This window comes from Rattus norvegicus, chromosome 4 (genome assembly GCF_036323735.1).
Source record: "Rattus norvegicus strain BN/NHsdMcwi chromosome 4, GRCr8, whole genome shotgun sequence".
NCBI lineage: Eukaryota > Metazoa > Chordata > Mammalia > Rodentia > Muridae > Rattus > Rattus norvegicus.
The window spans coordinates 181,644,254-181,661,587 of NC_086022.1; the positions used below are offsets into that span (position 1 = coordinate 181,644,254).

The 17,334-nt window shown below is 45.4% G+C and overlaps 1 protein-coding gene and 1 pseudogene across 26 annotated transcripts in view; one reads left to right on the forward strand and one right to left on the reverse strand.

Annotated features, from left to right (window-relative positions):
* The window catches only part of Ppfibp1 (PPFIA binding protein 1), a 143,831-nt gene that overhangs the window by 106,005 nt on the left and 20,492 nt on the right, over positions 1 to 17,334 (forward strand). For 7 of the 26 annotated variants that reach the window (XM_008763382.3, XM_063286177.1, XM_039107707.2 and 4 more), the window contains exons 9-17: positions 1,516 to 1,608; positions 1,920 to 2,012; positions 3,256 to 3,370; positions 4,632 to 4,664; positions 5,850 to 5,911; positions 7,026 to 7,101; positions 10,649 to 10,803; positions 15,771 to 15,886; positions 16,703 to 16,759. In XM_008763382.3, the coding sequence (XP_008761604.1) occupies positions 1,516 to 1,608; positions 1,920 to 2,012; positions 3,256 to 3,370; positions 4,632 to 4,664; positions 5,850 to 5,911; positions 7,026 to 7,101; positions 10,649 to 10,803; positions 15,771 to 15,886; positions 16,703 to 16,759 (800 nt within the window). The remainder of the gene's footprint in view (positions 1 to 1,515; positions 1,609 to 1,919; positions 2,013 to 3,255; positions 3,371 to 4,631; positions 4,665 to 5,849; positions 5,912 to 7,025; positions 7,102 to 10,648; positions 10,804 to 15,770; positions 15,887 to 16,702; positions 16,760 to 17,334) is intronic. The other 19 variants (XM_063286179.1, XM_063286183.1, XM_063286186.1 and 16 more) reach the window with 3 other exon arrangements.
* Positions 14,701 to 15,511, reverse strand: LOC134486872 (high mobility group protein B1-like; annotated as a pseudogene).

Here is a 17,334-nt window from a genome sequence, read left to right on the forward strand (position 1 = left end):
GTTTACAGCAGTGCCTGCTGGGAGTTAAAAGCTCCCGTTGACAATAGCCACGCCTGGAAGAACAAAGGAAGGAGGGGCACTCCTGACATCTATGCAGGGAAGATGAGCTAGCAAGAGAAACAGACTCCTTTTAAACTTGAATTCAGAATATTTGAGCAAATTTAAGGAGCACATTTTTAAAGTAGCAGTAGAAATGGCATTAAATTCTATTCTGTTATGAAATCATTTAGACTTTAAATTTTGCACATATAAAATTATGTTATCGTATTGGATATATGATTATATTATATATAATGTTTCATATAATATACATATCTATCTATCTATCTATCTATCTATCTATCTATCTATCTATCCGTCACCTACCTTCAGGTTGAGATTGTTGGCTTAAAGAAACTTAAGTTTACATTTTTGTAGACTAGGCAAAAATATTATAGAAATCTTCAGATAACTATAATGTGTCACAGAAAAGAATCTTAAGGTAAATGGCAGAGAAAATCTCTAGCTTTTGTAGAAAGGTGGGGTCCACAGGTAATTTAATATAGAAATGGGTGCTAAGTAGCTTTGTCGGTGTCAGACTGCCTTTGTGAGTTAGTCACATTTCTGTCATGTCACAGTAAGCATTGGCCGTCAATTTGTCACAGCCTGGAACCACCCATCAACAGTCCCAGCTGAGTACTTTGGCTTTGTCAGGTTGGTCTGTGGACATGGCTGTGAGGAATTGCCTTGACTGTCTTAACTCTGTAGGCAAGTCCAGCTCACTGTGGGGCCTCCGTCTCCTGCGTGATATAGAAAAGCTAGGTGGGCACGAGCCAGGTGAGTGAGCCAGTGAAAGAGCTAGCAAGCATCTGGTCCCTGCCTCTGGGGCACAGTCTTGGCTTCCGGCTCTGGCTTCCCTCAGTGATGGACTGTGACCTGGAAGTATAAATCCCCCACCCAAAGCTGCTTTTGATCAGAGTGTTGATCACAGCAAAAGGAAGAGAACCAGGACGCGTCACTCTAACAGATCTCCAAGACAGCTTATGAAGAGACCGTTGGCCATGGATCACAGCCCGTGATGAATGCTCACCGCTTTAGACTGTATTGAAGCGGCACACCATCATGAAATGCTTGGATGACAGGCAGCAGAAAGAGGGCAAGGAGCGGGTCCCCAGACCCCTTTCAAGGGCACGCTCCCGATGGTCGAAGGGTCTCCCTGCGGTGCTGCAGCTTAAGGGTTCCACCAACTTTCCAGCCCTACACGGGGGCACCTGGTTCACGATTCCAGCGTCACAGCACGTTTTTGCTTTCATAAGCACTTGAGGGCAGAGGCACTGGAAACTTCAGTCAGTATTGTGGTGGATTGATGGACGTGTGCTTTGGCTGCTGCGGTAAAGTTTGCTGGACCCCCTTTGCTAGGACTGGTTCTCACAACTCACATACAAGGAGCTGCGCTGGCCTAGGGCTTTCCAGCTACCCTTTCAGTGACTGTGCTATACTCTTTTCTAATGATCTTTTTTTTTTTTTTAAAAACAGGGGCTAATACAAGAGATCAATGATTTGAGGCTAAAAGTCAATGAGATGGACAGTGAAAGACTTCAGTATGAAAAAAAGCTCAAGTCAACTAAAGTAAGTTTCTCTGGAAAAAGTGATTCTTGAACATGGTCTATCGTTCTTTGAGTGATATTATTTTTAAAAAATGCTTTCCAACTAATACACGGTAGCAAACATTTCACAACTAAGCCATGTTTCTCCTAAGCAGAAGGCACTTAGTTTACATGCTAGAGTTCTCAGTAAATCCAAAGCTTGACTAACCTGCCAGGTCATAGCCTGTGGTATCTGGGTTAGCTGCCCCTCTTTGTGAACTGATGCTGTTTTCTTAGTTTATCTAGCTTATCTTTTCTGCCTCCCTTTCTCTCATCCCTCTGTCTCTCTACCAGTCTCTAATGGCCAAACTTTCTAGCATGAAAATCAAGGTGGGTCAGATGCAGTATGAAAAGCAGCGGATGGAGCAAAAGTGGGAGACACTGAAGGTGTAGTAGACGTTGGCGGGAGCTGGGGCTGATGCCTCCTGGCGTGTGTCGTTCTGCTGTGACGGTGTTTTCAGTAGCATGCGCATTCGTTGTGTATACGTGTGTCACCTATGTTAAAGTGAACAGACCCCAAGTAAACAGACAGTGAGGTTGCTAGTGTAGATAGTAAACAGTGAAACATAAAAGTATCAGCTCATAAATTTATTTCGTGGACTCTCTGACCCCTAAGCATCATAAAGTAATCGTAAACATTCACCTGTGGAAGAACTCCACCTCGTGTGAGCTGGAGCCTGCTCTCCTCTATTAGGGTTTCCCGGAAGGCCACATAAGTGTTCCTCATCATGGCGGGGAACAGAAGCCACTGCTTAGAAGCCCTGCAGGGAGAGGTGCAGCACCTCATGCAGGGCACTGAAAGCTTCTGAACTTGGCTCTGTCCTTACTGTGAGTCGGGAGTACAGAGCCAACCTGGCCTCCTGGGTAGGTTTTTCATAACACTGCGTGTACAGATAGCTGAATGAATACTCTGAGAATAAATGCCACCCTGAATAAAAGATACCTTGTTGTCATTGCATAACTAGTTTCTGTGACAGATACAGCCTGAAAAATATGAATTTGCTAGACTACTATTTTTTAAAGCAAAGCTGTTTTAAAGTGTTAACAAATACATCAGGGCCTCAGAAGCTTTTGTCATTTCAAAAGGAAGACCCAAGTCCTCGCTTTCCATTGCTGCAGGAGTGCCTTATTCAGTTGAGGGTGAGTTACCTAGTCCATGATTTGGCCAGTCACCCCTAAATTGCCTCCCTGTGGCTATTGAAGCCCAGTGAGTATCCCAGAATCGTGAGTGATACCTTGAAATGCTGAGGGAACCAATCAAGCCTTTTTGAGTTTGCTTTTGTTTTGCTTTTAAGACAAGTGTCTAATTTGGTCGTCTTCTTCAACTAACTTGGTGAGACTTTGATTTATTGTAGGCAGAACTTTATTTAGAGAGTGCCCTGTCCTGGTTATACTTCAACTTCTTACATTTACCACAAACCTGAAACATTTACACTGTAATTATTGCAAATTACTTATATCAATAGTGTTTACCGTTGCCTCTGTCTAATTTGTGTTTGTGTGTAAGTTTTTGTGGGTTTTTTTTTGTCTCATTCCTACAGTCTGAGTATTGGTTTAAAGGGCTAGCATGCTTTATAAGTATTCCTCTTCTGCCACAGTCTACTGTCTTAAATGTATTTATAATTTGTAGGATGAACTGGCGTCTTTAAAAGAGCAGCTGGAGGAGAAGGAGTGTGAAGTGAAGAGACTGCAGGAGAGACTGGTTTGTAAGACGAAAGGAGAAGGGGTCGAAATCCTCGATCGAGGTGAGAGTGACTGTGGCACTCAACGGTTTTGTTAAGATCCTGTAAACTGCAGGGGAGGATCTGATGTTGGACAGTAGAAAACAACTCCAATGACATTTTAACACTTACAGTTGGGTCTGACATCTGCAGGTCTAGCAGTAGAAATGAAAGCAGAAGGAATATAGATTGGACACCAGCCTTGGTGACACAGGGAGACCATGACTCAATTTTTTAAAACATCTTGAAATATAATATGTATAATGTCTGGCAATGCTAGAACGAATGAATGAGTGAATGAATGAATGAGTGAGTGAATGAATGAATGAGTGAATGAATGAGTGAGTGAATGAATGAGTGAATGAATGAGTGAGTGAATGAATTAATGAATGAGTGAGTGAATGAACCCCTGTATGCATGTATGCAGCGAGCAGCTCCTGACTCATTTGGACAGATAGATTCTAGTTGGAGCTTTGTCTCGTGCCATGTAACGTATGGAAACAAGTTGCTCTCTGTACCCGTTTCCTTATCCATCAGAAAACTCTGCCTTACGGAAGTGGGTTTTCCTCCCTGGATGTAGACATAAGTAAAACACTACAGGACATTCAGAAATAGACCACAACTTCAGGGTCGAATCTGCTGCTCACACGCTGTAGCAAGGCACCTATAATACCAGTCTCCCTCTTAGAGTTAAAGAACAGAGCGGCCGTGTGATTAGGGATGTATTCTCGGTGCTGCCTACACAGAGTCTGGGACCGGAGCCAGTGTGAACTGCCCATTGTCACTCTGGGAGCAGCTGAATTCAGGGTCTGGGTGCAAGGGTTAGGAACCTTAATACTGACTGTGTCAGCAGTGGACCTGTCTCCTCGAACCGGGGGACACTGTTTCAGTGGTGTTGGGCCTGAGTGCATCATTGGATGCCACATGTAGTCAAGAGGACCGGGTATCAAACTAACATTTGGAAAAATCTACCAGGGTGAAATTAGGCAGCCCTTATCATGGTTGGCTGACCCTGAAGCCTAACTGATGTCCACATAGAAGCAGCCAGGTTCAGAAGGGGTAGCAGCTCGGCTAACCGGTTGCACAGCAGGTCTTCCCGAGGCTCCAGCACTGTGTTTACTGCACCTGCCAGCCTCAGAGTCATGTGGGAGTGCTTCATGTCTGGGTTGTTCGTGAGATTAGAGTCCCAGCATGTATGTGAGAGGAGACCAAAAGCTAGAACTTGCAAGACAGTGTTTTGTTGTGATATATGCTAACCCCCAATCTGATGGGTTTTCCTGTGCAGATGAAAATATTAAAAGGAAGCTCAAAGAGAAAAGTAAGGCTTTGGTGTATCTCCACCAGCTTCTCACTCATCGTCAGAGCTATTCACTCTGCATGCTTAAAGCATTCCTGTCCACAGAAGTGCAGCTGCTTCATCCATAGCCCTCATTTCTTCACGGGGTCCAAGACAGAGGCTAGACAGACAGGCCATAAAGCCAGGAGGAAAAGATCATCTTACAGGTGTTCCCCAGAGTGCAGCAGGACACACAGAGGAGTGTGCTCAGAAAGTGTGCTCTCTGTGGTGCAGGCGGTGTGGGCGCAGGAGAGAAGGCAGCTCGTTACTCAGGCCCCACGCCAGAGCTCGTGGGTGTGCTCCGCCAGGTGTGCTACGAGACTCTAGCTGAGGTCTACATTGGGAGCTTTATGGAGCCTGGTACACATAAAGCCTTAATTGACCACAGAGAGTGAATTGTTAGGTTAAAGAAACTTGCTTGAAACAAACCAGCAACAAGCAATTCCTACTTGAAAATGCATCAGTGAGTTTTGTACAATTACTAGAATGCTTTCCCCTTCAGAAGCAGATGACTTTAGGTGAATATTTCCCTGTTTCCATATTTTAACTGTAGGTCGACTCTGTGGGGTTAAATGGTCATTTTTATTAAAGTATACTTTAGTGTTTAGTTACCAGATTTTAAGGAAGTCACGTGGTACATGCTGTGGTTTGTTATGCCTCGGCTTTCATTTGAAAATGGTGTTAGAAATGAGGCTTATAGATGAAGCAAGGTACTCCTCCTTCTGTGGCACCACAGCTGGCTTCTCAGCATGCCTACTCATGTGAGCACCACACTGCTCAACCTCTTACCATGGCCTCTCCAGCTTGGTTGTGACAGCACTGCCCTCTGCCTTGGTCATTGTGAATACCATCCGTCCGTCCGTCCGTCGCTCTCACCCACTGCCCACGGCTTCCCTTTTTGAAAACACAGTGCTGCCATTGTGGCTGCGCCCACATTTCATCTTCAGTGTTTCAAGGAAGACTTCTCCAAGAGAGGGTATCTCCCTCCCTCCCCACCCTGTGGGGATCTTTCTGTGATCACAACTATGTGGGTGGGGTAGACAGTGTTCATCCTTTATTGTTTCTAAAGGAGGATGGGTGCCATGTGTACTGGGAACTTTTCAGGCAGAAGAGCAAGTGTCTTCCCACACAGGTTAGCTGTGTCCTAACAATGTCGCATCCTTTCAGACATTGAAGTACAGAAAATGAAGAAGGCAGTGGAGTCTCTGATGGCAGCAAACGAGGAAAAGGTACCAAGGGGGACTCAGATATTGTGCTCTGTTTATCTGTGCAGCATCCTGACTGTTACTCGCACTAAGGGACCTTCCTTGTTGCTCCTGCCTGAGTGTGCACAGGCTCAGTGATGACATTGTGATTGTAGCTGTGTGTGCATGGTAGAGAGGCCAGCAACTCGGGTTCCAATGAAATCCCCATGCCCTCTTTCCCTTTCTGAATTTAGGAAATATTTAGACCATCAGACTTCCTCGTAATCAGATGAGAAGAGAAACAGTACATTGTGGAAATTCTAAGCCTCTGAAGGGTGGAGCTCCCACTTCACAGAGATGCACACAGCCATAGAGAGAGAAGACATTAACACTGCTATGAAATCATAGTTACTTTCTTTATATTCCTGACTTCTTTTAGATCTGGAAATGTCTTGCCTTTCCTGAAAGGTGAAATAACAGAGAGCAGACACAGGCCGGGCCCCTAGATCATTCTTGGCCCCCGCCTTTGTGTTCAGTGCATTGGCCTAATGCCTGTGTCACTGGGCTCTTTGCCATGGTCAGTTTTCCTCACCCATATTTGGCTTTCATCCTGCTAGAAGCGTGGGGCAGTGTCTTTCTCACAATTGACCTGACCTAATCCTGGCTGCCTAGCAACCACTGCTTATAATGTCAGGACTGCTTTCTCCTGTGTCCCTTAGGGAATGGAACAAAGGGACAGGTCCCCAGAAAAGACTAATTCCAAGGAGTACAAAACTAGAGAATGCCAAGGCCTCACAGCCTTCACCCGCTCCCCAAGTTCTAGGTTACAGTTGTCACATCTGGCTTCTGTGTGTGGGATGCCAAGGATATCAACTCTAGGGTTTTATCCACTCAAGTCATCAGGCTTGACGCCCACCCTCTCACCAGTGAGCTATCCTGCTGACCCTGACACTTCTCTTTTTTGTTAACTGCTGTTTTATCAGTTTTGTTTTTAAAGATGACAAGTAAAAGAATATATAACATCACCGGTGCTGGTTCTGTCTCCGAAACACACAGGAGAAATACAGCCATTGCCACTTTTGCTAAAGTTTAGAAGTACTTTTCAGATAACTTGACTGTTTTAAAACCTCAGTAGTGGTGACGGCTTCTCACTTCACAGGAGCGGAAAATAGAAGACCTCCGGCAGTGCCTGAGCAGGTACAGGAAAGTGCAGGACCCAGCAGCTCTGGCCCAAGGTAATAGTGTAGAGCACTCTCTGGTAGCCTTCCTGCTTCTGTCGGCTTTAACCAGCCATGATCTTACATATTAGACTTCATGTGCATTATTCCAGATCGTGTGGCCCATGTGTTTGCTGACAGTAGTGCCGGGCAACTGTCCTATCAGGATGCATTCAGCTGATGAGTATGCTTTAGTTCTGCGTGTCAGCCAGAGCAGCTCCCAGAAAAGCATTCTAGAGCAAGAACTACAGCATGCGTCAAGAGCCTGGCGTGCTTTAGAAGGAAGGGCAGTGTGTCTGCAGAGTCCTGAGGGTCGGGGAGGGTGTGGTGTGTGATGACACGAGAGGAATCTCAGTAGGGCTGGCCTGCTCCTAAACCAGTGCAGAGAATCCGGTGAGGCTTTGCTTTGTTTTTGTTGGTCTGGGGCAGTGGTTCTCAACCCTCCTCTTCCTGTGGCCCTTTAGTGCAGTCCTCATGCTGTGGTGACCCACCTCTTAGCTCATTTCCCTACTGTTATGAATGTAATGTAAATCTATGCTATGGAGATATACATGTTCACACGCTACCCCTTTGAGAGGGTTGTGGATGATGGGTTGAGAGCCACTGTCCTAGGGATTGAGTCTAGGGCCTCGCACACGTCCTACAGCTGAGCTGCGTCCCCAGCCAGGATAAAGGGCTGCATCCCCAGCCAGGATAAAGGGCTGAGTAGTACCAAGTTTGCAGTGTGACTGTTGCCAGGGGAGTTACGAGGAGCAGGGGAGCAAATCAAGACTCCTGCATAGATTGCTGCTGCAGAATCCCGGTGGATCTGAGTCGACCCAATAGATTAAGGCTGTGATATGCCGTATTAGATGAGGGGCATGGTGCAAAGGAAAATAAATCAACAAAGGTAGCCATGTGGGCTAAAGCACCAGGTAGGTAGGCGATGGCGGCCAAGGAGTGTGAGTTCCTCGTGGAACACATGGAATTCTTCTGCCTTCCCTGCAGATGAACTTTCTCAAACATAGAATGAGAGTCATTTGAAACATACAGACTGTTAGAGCGTATTGACTGTGAACGTGCAGGTAGTCAGGACCTTAAGATGATAAACGCCAAAAGCGACTGAAAGCAGCTAGGGAAGGAAAGCCTTTATTTCAGCTTACAATCACAGTCACTACAGAGGAAAGTCAGGGCAGGAATCTGGAGGCAGGAGCTGATGCAGAGGACATGGAGGGTGCTGTTTGCTGGTTTGCTCTCCATGGCTTGCTCAGCCTGCTTTCGTATACACCTCAGGACTAGCAGCCCAGGGTTGGCACCACACACAATGGTCTAGGTCCTCCCACATCAATCACCAATCAAGAAATGCCCCACAAGCTTGCCCATAGACTAATCTAGTGAAGGCATTTTCTCAGTTGATATTTTCTCTTCCCAAATGATTCTAGCTAGTGTCAAGTTGGCACAAACCCCAGCCAGCAAAGAGATAATTGTGAAATACTAGAGAATTTGAAATTTTATTTTTAAAATTAACTAATTAATTTTTTATTGCTTGGGCTCTGCCTTGTGCACATTAGTCAAGTGCTCTGCCACTGAGTTATACTCTCAGGAGTTTTAATTCTGATGAGTTCATGAACCGAAAGAAAAAACTGTGGGCCAGAAGCTTCGAAACAAACAAATAAACAAACTATTCTCTTTTTTTATTCATAAGAACTAATAAAGTTAGTTCTATGAGGGACACCAAGGATACCTTGTGAGCCATATCACTGGCCCTTCCAGGAGGCAGGGTTTCTCACTGATGCTGGAGTTCACTGATTGTCTAGGTTGGCCTGTCTAGATCACTGTGCCTGGCTTTTAAAGATTTGTTTTATTTATGTGTATATGTATGGTTATATGTATGCCACACTTGTGCAAGTGAGGAGGCCAGAAGGGGCTGTCAGATCCCTGGAGGTATAAGCTGCCTAGTTTAGGGGCCAGAAACCAGACCCAGGCCTTCCTTATCAGTGTTGCCTTAGCCTCTGGGCCACCTCTCAGCCCATGCCCAGCTTTTATGCAGCCCCCAGGATAACAGGACAGCGCTGGACTCCTGAGCCTCTCCAGCCCCGTGTAGCAGTTTGAAATCAGATGTACTAGGATAGGTTTCCACAAGTCATAAACATCAGGCCCTGCTGCAGTAAAGTTATAAAAAAAGTGATTTCTCCACAAGATTTACATTTATTGTGCTTCACAAAACTCTTAGCAACACTTGAAATCTTGTAAAATTAGGATAAAATTCTAGTAAAACCTCAGTTTGAAAGTTATAGTTAGGGGTTGGAAAGGCAGCTCAGCGGTTAAGAGCCTTTGCTGCTCTTGCAGGGGACTGAAGTTTGGTCCTCAGCACCCAGTCTGGCTTCTCACAGCCACCCGTAACTCCAGTTCCAACAGATCCAACGCCTTCTTCTGGCCTCTGGATACATGCTCACACGTGGCATACATGCTCACACATGGCATATATATGCACACACATTCATAAAAAAATAAAATATATCTTTAAAAAAATCATGGGTTGTTGGGCATACCTGTAGTCTAAGCACTCAGAAGCCAAGTCAAGGTGATCTTGAATTTGATGTCAGCCTGGGCTGTGCTGTAGGGAGACAGTTGGGGGGCACTGGGGAGAAGCAAACAAACAAGACCGCCTTGTTACGCTCTTCAGATGAACATGTGGTTTGCCAGTTGTCACCGTTTAGAGGTTAGAGCTTTTAAAGCCACCCTTTCCATTTCTGAGAGGACGACTGTAGCATTGTGCTCTACAGTTCACCCTCTACATCTTGACTGATGTTAGAACTTTTTCAAACTTACTGCTTTTGGATATTTGGTTTCTTTTTTCTGTTAACCTCTTCCTGCTTTAAAATGGCGTCAAAGGATTGTTTTGAGGGATCAGCTGTCTTTTTTTTTTTTTTTTGTCCTGTTTTTCATTTTGTGTATTTTCCAAAGCACACAGCAGTCTAAACGGTGACACTGTTGTTACCCAGGGTTAGTACACTGGGAGGGACAGGTACATAGATGGGTAGATACACAGAGTTGGTGGGTAAGTAGGTAGGTGGTTAGGTGATAGACAGACAGACAACTATTTTGGGATAGGGTCCCAGGCTGGCTTTGAACTTGCTATTTGAACTCCTGATTCTTCTGCTCTCATCTTCTGAGTGTTAGGATTAAAGTTACACATCACCAAACAGGGCTAAACTAATATTTATGAAGCCTAAAAAAATTTTAAAACAAAAATACAGTGGGCTCTTGAAAAAGTTTATTTGTTTTCTAAACGCCTTTTGTGTTAGTTCTGTTTCCAGCCTGACTCACTCTGACACCACTGGTGAGTGCTTAGTGTGGCCCGAATCCCGGAGCGCAGTTGCTTGCATTTAAGATGATCTATCCTAGGCTCTGTGTTGCTGATTTGCATGTGGTGACAGGAAGAAACAACCCGAGTGTTTGTTTATACTTTGACTGGCACTGTAGCTCAGTGGTACAGCATTTGTTCAAGAAAAAGAAAGAAATGCATAATTCCCGTTCTTCCTCCAAAAGTGGACTGCATGATCATCTGCTTCGTGTTTTCCAGGCCAGGAGGGCGAGTGTGAGGGCCTGTTCCACTCCAGTTCTATCTCCACCCTGTTGGACGCACAGGGCTTTAGTGATCTGGAGAGAAGCACTTCTTCTACGCCAGGAATGGGGTCTCCCAGCAGGGACCCGCTCCACACCAGTGCCCCAGAGGAGGTACGTACGTCCGTGTGGGATTCTGGCCCTTTATGTTAAAGGGGTGGTGTCTGTACTGATGTATACGTTGCCCGTGCCGTGTGACGTGGGTGGGTTCTTTTCCCAGCTGCATTACTCGCTGGTCTATCCCAGTAGCTTTTGTGTACTGTCAGTTCTTTGTTTTTAAATGTGTGCTTCCCCCTCTTTAATAATAAATGTTTTGGACAAAGTTAAAATTGCTTATAAAACTCAATAAAAACAAGACAGGCAGGTTGACCTGTACCTATAATTTCAGCTGTTGAAAAGGTGGAACATTCCTCGTTTGGAAATTTGAGAGCAGCCTAAAAGGACCCCATTCTAAAAAAAAATATGAGGTGGACACCCCAAAATATGAGATTATAGTTTATTTTTCAAAGACCGAGTACAAATAAATCAGGTGAGGGTTTTAAATCTAGTTTTGTTGTTTCTGATGACTCAAAGTTTTTAGGCTTAGAAGAAGCAATCAGAGGGTGTTAGAGTCCACTCATTTCCACTCATGAAGGCGTCAGGAAGGTCTGTTCATTACCTACCATCCAGCAGCAAACTGGCTGGGTTGTCCCCTTCCTGAGGAGTCTGCAGGGCGGGCAGCATTCAGCAGGGACTCCTCACCTCTGTCTGCTGCTCAGCTCAGGAGCAGCAGGAGGCTTTCACTGCCATCTCTGCTTGTTGAGGCAACCTGATGCCTGTACCCTGTTCCACCATGCCCAGGCTGGAACCCCCGAGGACTGCTTGGCTGCCTCATAGCCCTGTGCTGAGAGCACCCTGAGAGGACCAGGTGGGCCTGCAGCCCCCGTAACTCGACATGGTTGGCATCTCTGCTGTGGTCCAGGTAGAGCAGACTCACAGTGAGCAGACCGTCTCTAAGGCCTCAGTGACGTCACAGTGCAAGGGCACCTGGAGGGAGATGTGGTGCCATCCTTTTGGAAAAACAGTCACCATTTCACCTCCTGGGTGAATCAGTTTGCACCTTCTCACATATAAAATGCAGCCTTCTGGTCTCCAAAGGTCTCCAAATGTCTGTCCCAGGAGCTGTCATTCATTCAGATTTATATGTAGGGAGGCCCCTCAGTAGTTCCCAGAGTATCATTCCAAACAACATAGGGAGCTGGGAACACAGCAATTATCTGCACCCACACACCCAGCACGCACGGTGAGTCAGGAACAGGGGAACCTCTGTTGACATTCCCACTTTAAAAAAGGGAGGAAGGAAGGTGCGTGGCTGTCCCTGGTCCATAGCAGTCCAGCCCAGCTAGACAGATGCTGTCACTTCTGTACTAGAGACCACCTTTTAGACTCACCACTCTTCAACCCTGCTTTCCTTTCCCCTCTGTATTTTCAAATGGATGTTGTCTCGGCTTTGTAAAGTGCTGCTGAGGTCCAAAGCACCCTTTTATCTTCCCCTTGGCCTATCCATTTGAGCCTGATTTGGTGCATTGCCTTTAACAGTCAGAACCTCCTAAAACCCTCCGTTCCACTGCCTTAGGTGAGACTTGTCCACACCTTCCTTGCAGCGTCTCAGGGCTGCTGGGCTGCTGCTTATGTGAAGTCTGATCAGTGTTCAGTTGTCCACAGACTCATGAGCCCAGGATTCCCCGTGTTTTGAAGTCTCATATAACTTTACTATAATTATTGTCTGGAGCGACTGGGAAGTGGGCCTATCTTATTCGACTCAACAGTCTTACTGTGTTCAACAGTTGCTTCCTCTCGCCATCTCTCCCCTCTCACTTTCCTTCTCTCACAGCTGGGGTTGAGAAGCCCACAAGGAGACAGTAACGTTTGGCGATGAGTCTTGTTTTCTGGTACTTCTTACTTGTTCCCCCTGTGCAGCACTGGACATGAGTTTGCTACGCTGGGCTGAACCTCTAGTCCTGAGCCAGTTAAAACTGAGCTGAATGACAGTTAATTCAAAGAGAAGACAACTAACATTTCACACGTAGATGTTAGAGAGTGCTAAAATAGTTCATCAACCAAGATATTAATTATGAAGTAAGAAGCAGGGGAAGTCTCCTGCCTTTTAAATACTTTTATATTGAAAGAGGAGTAACAAAACTTTGTTTCATTTTGAGACAGAGGCTCACTTTGTTGTCCAGGCCAGCATAGAACTAGTGATCCTCCTGTGTCGGCCTTCCCAAAAAAAAAAAAAAAGAAAAAAAAAAAAGAAAAATGACCTTTGGCAGCCAATAAGTGTGCTTCATTTAGAGAGAAGTTGCTTGTATATGTAGAATATACTGACTTGTTCCGCAGTCTTTGCTGCATGAGTCTCAGTTTAAAAGTTTGCTTTTATTTATTTTATGTGAATGAGTGTTTTTTTTCTGAATATACGTTTGTACACTGCTGCATGCAGTTTCCAAAGCTGTCAGAAGAGGGCACCAGACCCCTTGAACTGGAGTTAACAGACACTGTCCACCATGCTAGGAATTGAAACCCATCTCTTGGAAGAGCAACCAGTGCTCTTAACTGTTGAGCTGTCTCTGCAGCCTTTGTAGATTCCAGCTTAATCATGTTCAGTTTGCCATAAGTGATTGTTCCAAACTGAATAGAAATGGTGTGAAAAAATACAAATTCCTTAGTTTTGAGGAAAACCAGGAAGAAAAATTAAACCAAAACATTAAAGTTTGAAAAAGAAATCAAGAAAGCAGGCCTGTGTGTTAGTGTATTTCCCCCATGATTAGTAGTCTAGGGAAACAGTTGAACTTCAAGAAACATGGGTGAGTGTTAAAGAGATCACCCAGCATCAACTGCAAAGATTCAGACCAAAGCCAAGCCAGGGCACATAGAGCCCTGTTTTACCCTGATAACACTCGATGGCCTTTGAGCTTTTGTGGTACCATTACTTAGTAACAGGAAAAACTCTCAACACTGAGTCCACTGCTTCTTCCTGAAGCTGAGCTTTGATGGTCAAGCCCACCCAAGTCCATCTTGCCTCCCCGGGCTTTGATTCTAGGAGCTCAGAGTTAGAAAAAAAGTCATGGATCTGAGAAGGGGTGGTGAGCACAGGAAGGCACATGGGTGGGTGGTGGAGTGTGTGGCTGAGGTGAAACCGTTCCTGAGTAGGTGGTATAGGTTTGCAGTCACTACGTGTCCTTACCTGGCTCACTGAGAAGGAGGAGGCCGGCAGGCCAGTGCAGGGTGCAGGGTGCACACCGGCAATCTCACAGAGGCTGACTCATGGCCAGCCTGTGCTACATAGATACCCTGATCAGAAAGAGTTAGAAAAGAGGTCATGAATTTGGGAGGGAGGGAGGGAAGGGAAGGAGGGGGAGAGAGAGAGAGAGCAGAGGAAGATACATGGGGAGGAAAGCGAGGGGGAAATATGATTACATTTTAATTTTAAAAATATTAATAAAAATTAGAGAGAGGGGAAAGAAAGTGAGAGCTGTGGTTGAGAAACAGATCAGTGGTGAAAAGCTAGATATGTGGTAGGTCGACACTACAAATAATTTTCTAGGAGCCCACTGATTGGCTGACTTGTTCATACAAGTGTTTCCTTTGTGAGGTCTGGATGCTGATCTTACTCTGTTCTCCAGTTCTTGTGCATTACCAGAAAACCCCAGTGTTAAAAAAAAATGTTAAGACTCCAGTGCTAGGCCCCAGCGGTATTAGAGAAAACGGTATCCCCAGTTCATTGTTTCCACAGTGTTGCTGTTACTGTACCCTGCATTTTAAGAGGTAACCAGAGTCCATGCTCACTGATTTTAATGCATTGTTCAGCAGTTGGGATAGTTGGACATAAAAGAACAATTAACCAACATGATGTGTATCATGTGTTAGACTTGCAGTAGAAATAAAAATGGAAATGATGCTTTTTTACAATATGTGTTGACGCCGAGGAGTCGGTGCCTTGGCACTAGCACTCCGTGGGCGTTCCCTGTGATCAGAGCACAGTGCTTATTTCGGTTTAGGTATTTTCTTTTCAAATTTTTTCTTTAAAAAGAGTGAGTTGTGTACAGGGGGGTTAAATGCTTTATAGACAAGAAAAAAAACTGTGCTAGAACTAACTTATTCATTGTCATCTTCTTCCTCATCTTCCTCATCTTCCTCATCCACTTCATCCTCCTCATCATCTTGCTCTCCTCAGCCTTGACCACCCCCTTTTTCGCTGCATCAGGTTTTCCTTTAGCTCTGTAGGCAGCAATATCCTCCTCATACTTCTCCTTCAGCTTGGCGGCCATCTTCTCAGAGGGCTGCTTGTCATCTGCGACAGTGTTGTTCCACATCTCTCCTAGTTTCTTCGCAACATCACCTATGGATAAGCCAGGATGCTCGCCTTTGATTTTTGGGTGGTTTTCAGAACAGAACAAGAAGAAGGCCGAAGGAGGCCTCTTCAGTGCACTGGGGTCCTTGAACTTCTTTTTGGTCTCCCCTTTGGGGGGGTGTAGGTTTTCATTTCTCTTTCATAATTAGCCTTGTCAGCCTTTGCCATATCTTCACATTTCCCCTTTTCTTTAGCAGACATGGTCTTCCACCTCTCTGAGCACTTCTTGGAGAACTCCGAGAAGTTGACAGAAGCATCCGGGTGCTTCTTCTTGTGCTCCTCCCGGCAGGTTTGCACAGAGAATGCATATGAGGACATTTTGCCTCTCGGCTTCTTAGGATTTCCTTTGCCCATGTTTAGTTGATTTTCCTCCTCGAGGCACAGAGTTGCCCAGTGCCCATCCGGCTCTCGCTTGCCCCGGCGCTGTCTCTATGGAGCTCAGTGTACTGCAATGGCTGTGAAAGCAGGAGCCAGACGCCTAGGTATTTTCTTATTCAGGATATTTGCTGGCTTAGAACCAAATGTAATCCCCTTCTCCACAGCATTTCCTCTCACTAACACCTTATCTAGATGACTGTAAATGTAAGGCTAGAGTCCTAAGCACTGATGTGCTTTGTATAGACCAATTCCGTTATGTCTTGTTACTCTGACTTGTGTTTTGACTGATTTTCTTTTCACTTAAAACTTTTTACAGTTTCACACCAGCGTCCTCCAAGCTTCAGTTCCTTCGCTATTTCCGACATCTATGGACGAAGAAACCTGTGAGAAACCCAAGCTGGCTACTAAGCCTGAGACTTCGTTTGAAGAGGGGTATGTCATTTATGGACTTCCGTTGGGATGTAGATGTTCAGAGAAATAGAGCAACCACAAAGAAGGGCATCTCACAGTTACTTACAGACACAGTTTTCATCGTCTGTTTTGTAATAATGAAATGACAGGTGTGAATAGGGGTGACGGGAGCCTGGGAGGTGAGGGAACGAGACCAGAGTGGCCTTTAAGGATCTTAGGTTTTACTAGGCCATAGGTGCCTGTCAGAGGGTAAAAGTGGAGTAGTCACTGAGCCTGAGGCCGTCTGAAGAGTGACTGGGAAGCCAACACAACAGGGTCACGGTCCGGTCATCTCTCTACAGGCAAAGAGATACTTTGCCAGAAGATTCTCTAATGAGTTGGTTGACCTTGAAATAGGCTTAAGAAACTGTTTAAATTAGAAATAGCTTTCTTCTTTACAGTATTCGTTTTTTTAACATTTCTGTTCAGGTAGAACATGTACAGACAGGCCCCAGCTATTACCACTGCACTTGTGATTTTTTTTTTTTACTTTACAAAATTGCTGTGTTTCACTCTGCACTGTTTCTGACAGGTATGAGGCAGTCAGCACACCCTCTAAAGTAGGCTCTGTGGGAGAGAGTTTTTGCTCATCTGTATGCTAGTGAGGTGCTGTAAATATGAACAAGGAAGGACAGACAGACTAAGCTGGTTTTGGTAGATTAAGCAAAAGACACTTGGACTTAACGGTGTTTTGAGCTTCCTGTAGGATCTTTGGGGCTTCACCATTGCAAACCCAGGAGTACCTGTGTGGCTTTCAATTCATGACACTAACAAATACCTTTTAAAAATACATTTTAGTGATGGAAGAGCAGTCCTCGGTGCTGACGCTGAAGTCTCCCTAAGTGATGGTGTCTCGTAAGTTGTATATCCTGGAGCATCTGCGGCTCTCTTATGTTCACGTGACCATTACACAGTGAGCAACTGAGGCACGAGTACACGGCCGTGTATGTCATGAGGCAGGGCTGGAGGCTGATGTCACAGGAGTACTCTTCCCTGCCGTCTCACGCCTGACACTGGCAGATCTTTAGCCTCCATCATTCTCGTTGGAGTTTCAGCACTTTTAATTCACTTTCTGTGCTGATTTGTTATTTTTTTATTCCAACAGAAAAGAACCCCAGAGACCGTGAGGCTGGTGGGGCTGCTCTCTGCACTTAGAGTTTAATAAACTGGCCTATGTGAATGTTTGCCCGAGTCAGAGTCTGGATTAGATTAGGAAAGCCCCAAACAACCAGGGAAACCTGTTTTCGGAGCAGAGCTCGGGTGGGCTGTTTCTCTGTTATCCTTTATGGTGTTGGCAGTCAGTATGGCTGACGGCTTGCGTAAGCAGGAGCAGTGCCTTTAGAGGTTTGTTGCCCCAGCTGCTTTGGAGTACACACATTCCTCCTACAGTCTCTTTCTCTGCTGTGCTTTCCTGTTTCACCCTGTGTTCC